The sequence below is a fragment of the Helianthus annuus genome, chromosome 1, assembly GCF_002127325.2.
Source record: "Helianthus annuus cultivar XRQ/B chromosome 1, HanXRQr2.0-SUNRISE, whole genome shotgun sequence".
NCBI lineage: Eukaryota > Viridiplantae > Streptophyta > Magnoliopsida > Asterales > Asteraceae > Helianthus > Helianthus annuus.
In genome coordinates, this window is record NC_035433.2 from 100,302,060 (window position 1) to 100,307,234 (window position 5,175).

Consider the following 5,175-nt stretch of genomic DNA (forward strand, 5'->3'; position numbering starts at 1 on the left):
TCCCTATAGTTATGGCTCAGATACCAATCTGTCACACCCCAACCGATGGTGGAATCATCGGGGCGTGGCACTAGGCGAATCGGATTGTTCAAGAGAATCCATGACAACTAAATTGCGACAGTATTTAATGCGTTCATTATCCCGTACTAATAAACAATTACAATCACATAAGCGGTCACGAATTTCATGTTCTCCCAAACAATACAAATCCGACAACCTAGATTTTAGGTGTGTTTCTAGACTTCCTAGCTTGATTTGATGTAGACTGCGACTAAACCTGCAACATACGTTAAAACAACGTCAATACAAAAGTATTGGCGAGTATACAAGTTTGATAGAGTAGCGTAAATAGTAAAAAGTGCTTCGAATTACCAAATACATAAACGAGATACCTCAACATATATGCATACAAGACAGATACTACCAACTAAGTCTCTCGAGCTGCGATTGCGATTGCTATTCAACCTAACTAGACCCCGTCGCGTTCTATAGTACTATACTAGTTAAGGCGGGACCTTGCGAGTATAAGTCCTAACACATATGTAACTAGCATCACGGGTAAATATGCATAACAATTATTCGCAAGTGATAAACAGTTTGATTGGATAATTCGTTACGATAAATTTGATTTTGATAGGAACGTATGTTACACCCAAAATGCGATAAAAAGGGTTCGAGTATACTCATAGTCGGTGTTCGGCAAGTAAACACAACTTGGTTGGATTGACGGGAGCGCATCTGAGATTAGCCTGATTACAGATTGATGGCGTAAGCGTTGAACAGTGCGTTAAACGATGAGAAGTGACTATGTGTCGAATGGCATTCCGGTCGGATGGCAATCCGATTGGATGGCCGCTCGATCGGATGACAATCCGTTCGGATGGTCATCCGATCGGGTGACCATTCGATTGGATTGTCATCTCGTTTGGTAAAGATGTGTTTGTGTATGATGGTTTGTCTTTTTTTTTTTTTGAAGTTTTTGTTGTAGCATTTTGAAAACAGAGAAGTATCTCTACCCTTCAGGTCGATCGTTCGAACGGCGGTTCGATCGGGTGACGATCCGATTGGTTGGACACTTAGTGAGAACAAGTTCACAGCAGTTTGTCACTCGATCAGATTGCAATCTGATCGGGTGGCAATCTATATTGAACATGTTGAAAATTGTTTAAGTGTTTGAAGTTCAAAACGCCACAGGGTCGGATGGTCGTTCGATCGGGTGGCAATCCGATCGGATGGCAATCCGTTCGACGTTCAAAACTCTTGAAAAGTTGTAACATTATTTAAGTGTGGGGCCAAGTGCAAGCCGATCAGACGGCTGTCCGATCGGACGGCAATCTGTCCCGACGGTCTGATCGTCCTGTCACTTGTTTGTTTTGAAAGTTTTGTGGTTTTCTCGAGACGGTGTGACCACGTGCCAAGCAACAGAACCCTATCAACACCCAGATGATCCGATCGGGCAGGAATCACCCTAGTCCAATCGGTCAGCTGTTCGAGACGATGGTTCGTGTTTAACCCGAGATCAGTTGTCTCGTTGATAGAACTCGGATATTGAACCGACACAACACTAAAAAGAGTAGAAGATCAGAACGAGCTCCGATTCTATCGGTTTTGACTGCATTGAGTGTAAAAGAGTTGAAAGGAAGTTAGAAAACCATCTTTCAATCCTTTTTATCGTGAATATGTTCAGATCTATACAAGATCTTTATTTATTCATGTGGAAATCGTTCAGATCTAAGTTGTTCTTGGTGGGTTGAAGCCAAAACATGAAGTTCATAAGAACTCCATGATGACATCACCCTAGAGCACCTCAAATCCATTGATTTCATGGTTAAAAGTTAAGATTCAAAGGTGAAAAAGATGAAGAAGTGCGTGTAGATCATAGAAGTACAAGATTTGAGGTAGAAACTTACGGGAATCGCGAGAATTCGAGCGAAAATAGCCCTAAAGCGTGCTGGTCGAGTGAGAGCTGTCACATCACTTGAATAGTAATGTGACAAGTGCTATTTATAGGTGAAGGGGAAAGAAGGTGATGGAAGGTGTCAAATCGGGTGGCAATCCGATCGGGTGGCACCTCGATCGGGTGGCAATCCGATTGGTTGGCACCTCGATCAGGTGGCAATCCGATCGGATGGCAATCACGGCTGTTGATGAGGGTAGAATAGGTCCTCACTCAACGTCATCGTGAGTGTTAGTATGTGCGAGGTGATGTGTTATAGCGATAAAGTATGCGTAATATGCGAAAATACTGCGAAGTAGCGATGTATTCGATATAGCCACATTATGATCCGAATCTCTGGTGCTAGGCGTAACGAGTATAACGAGTAGTAACAATGCACGATCGTGCGGGTTGTTACAATTGGCTTCGTACGAAGCCGGGTGTCTTCTCACGAGGGGGTCAGTTAGTGTGGAAAACTTCTGTTTTCGCGTGTAGGATGCTCGTTAGGAGTGTTTTGCCCGTGTAGGCACACAGCGGTTGTAGCAGCCATAAACTTCGCTTCACACGTGGATAGTGCCACGGTACGTTGCTTTTGAGAAGACCACGTAACAATATTGTTTGACAAATAGAAAACTGTACCAGTCGTCCCTCTTCGGTCTTGAATATCGGTACCAAAACTGCTATCACTAAATCCGACCAGTTTTCCGTCTCCCCCGGATTGGTACTTCAACCCATTTTGAATCGTGCCCTTGATATACCGTATTATGTGCTTGACGGCTGTGAGGTGAGACTCTTTAGGCACTTCCATGAAACGACTCACTACTCCAACCGAGTAGCTAAGGTCAGGTCGCGTATGCAGCAAATATCGAAGACTCCCTATGAGCCTTCTGTAGTGAATGTGCCTGAACCGTTTTGGGGAGAAGCTGTACGCCATGCGGTATATCTACTAAACAGAATAGTAACGAAGATGTGTGGTATCTTGATACGGGGCGAGTAATCACACGACGGGAAGAAAAGACGCATTTGCAGAATTGAATGAAGCTGTAACGGGTCAAGTTCGGTTCGAAGATGGATCAAAGGTCGAGATTCGAGGTAAAGGTTCACTTATGTTTAGTTGTAAAAACGGTGGTCAATTGCTAGTTCCCGACGTGTATTATATACCGTCGTTTAACTAGCAACAATTTGAGCGTTGGCCAATTAACATAAATGGGTATGATGTGTGGATGCATGATGAGTTTCTAAGGGTGTTTGATAGCCATAAAAGACTTGTGATGAGGATTCATATTTTTGCTCTGATACCAAATGTAGGTTCAGGCCCCAACTAGACACTCAACACAAACTCACAAGTACTTGTGTAATTTAAATAACAGAAGGTTTGATTGTAATATCGAGAAGAGTTAATTACTTCTTTCGTCCCTGAGGTTTGTAAAAAATAACGGTTTCAGTCCATTAGTTTAAAAATTGCGAATTCAGTCCATTAGTTTCATTTTCGTAACCATTTCAGTCCACTAACTTAACTCCATCCATTTATTTTGTTAACTTTGAGTTAACTAACTAATTCAGGGACGGTTTGCGTCAGTTTTAGAAACACAGGGACTTAAGTGTAAACTCTAAAACATTAAAACAAAAAAAAAATAGTAAATTCCAAAAAATCAAAAAAATTCCAAAAAACCAAATAAATTCCAAAAAATTCTAAAAAATAATAAAAATTCTAAAAAATCATAAAAATTCTAAAAAAATCTAAAAAATCTAAAAAATCCAAAAAATCCGTTTCGGCGCAAACTGTTTCGAACCCGAACCGTTTCGAGCTGAACTGTCCGTACCGTTTCGACCCGAACCGTTTCGAGCTGAACCGTTTCGACGCGAACCGTTTCGACCCGTACCGTTTCGAGCCGAACCGTTTCGACCTGTACCGTTTCGAAGCCGAACCGTTTCGAGCTGAACCGTTTCGAACCGAACCGTTTCGACCCGTACCGTTTCGAAGCCGAACCGTTTCAAGTCGTACCGTTTCGAACCGAACCGTGCCGTTTCGAACCGAACCGTTTCGAGCTGAACCGTTTCGAACCGAACCGTGCCGTATCGAACCATGCCGTTTCGAGCTGAACCGTATCGAACCGTACCGTTTCGACCCGAACCGTTTCGAAGCCGTACCGTTTCGAAGCCGAACCGTTTCGGTTCGATACGGCACGGTTCGCGTCGAAACGGTACAGCTTGAAACGGTTCGGTTCGATACGGCACGGTTCGGTTCGAAATGGTTCAGCTCGAAACGGTTCGGTTCGAAACGGCACGGTTCGGTTCGAAACGGTACGGCTTGAAACGGTTCGGCTTCGAAACGGTTCGGTTCGAAACGGTTCAGCTCAAAACGGTTCGGCTTCGAAACGGTACGGGTCGAAACGGTTCGGCTCGAAACGGTACGGTTGAAACGGTTCGCGTCGAAACGGTTCAACTCAAAACAGTTCCGGTCGAAACGGTACGGACGGTTCAGCTCGAAACGGTTCGGGTCGAAACGGTACGGGTCGAAACGGTTCGCGTCGAAACGGTTAAGCTCGAAACGGTTCGGGTTCGAAACAGTTCGCGCCGAAACGGATTTTTTGGATTTTTTAGAATTTTTTAGAATATTTATGATTTTTTAGAATTTTTATTATTTTTTTAGAATTTTTTGGAATTTGTTTGGTTTTTTTGGAATTTTTTTGATTTTTTGGAATTTACTATTTTTTTTTTGTTTTAATGTTTTAGAGTTTACACTTAAGTCCATGTGTTTCTAAAACTGACGCAAACCGTCCCTGAATTAGTTAGTTAACTCAAAGTTAACAAAATAAATGGATGGAGTTAAGTTAGTGGACTGAAATGGTTACGAAAATGAAACTAATGGACTGAAATCGTAATTTTTAAACTAATGGACTGAAACCGTTATTTTTGACAAACCTTAGGGACGAAAACAGTAATTAACTCTATTGAGAAAGTTTGCAAGAGTTGTTTCAAAATGAAAGGGGTTATTTATTCAATAAACATGCGGCTTTAAATAGCCTTAAAAAAACACGTGGAAATGCAGAATATACGCAATAAAATACTAATTCCTCCAAAGGATCCGGTACACTTCCATCACTTTCGGTCAAACCCTTTTACCAAGCTAATTAAATAATACAAAATATAAAACTTCAAACACTTAGTTTAAGGTTAACATCTGATTCACGTGACACTTTTATTCCCATGCATTCATTTTGTCTTGAACACGAACC

General features: G+C 42.0%; 1 protein-coding gene across 1 annotated transcript; it reads right to left on the minus strand.

The window, feature by feature from the left end:
• Positions 1-2,399: 2,399 nt before the first annotated feature.
• On the minus strand, positions 2,400-2,870 carry LOC118491096 (secreted RxLR effector protein 161-like). The gene has a single exon (XM_035988559.1). It carries the CDS (start codon positions 2,868-2,870, stop codon positions 2,400-2,402), a length of 471 nt encoding a protein of 156 aa, XP_035844452.1.
• Between the last annotated feature and the right edge of the window lie 2,305 nt (positions 2,871-5,175).

What these genes read in the sequence shown, in the direction of transcription:
- LOC118491096 (XM_035988559.1), bottom strand. Translation starts at nt 2,870, where the DNA reads ATGGCGTACAGCTTCTCCCCAAAACGGTTCAGGCACATTCACTACAGA.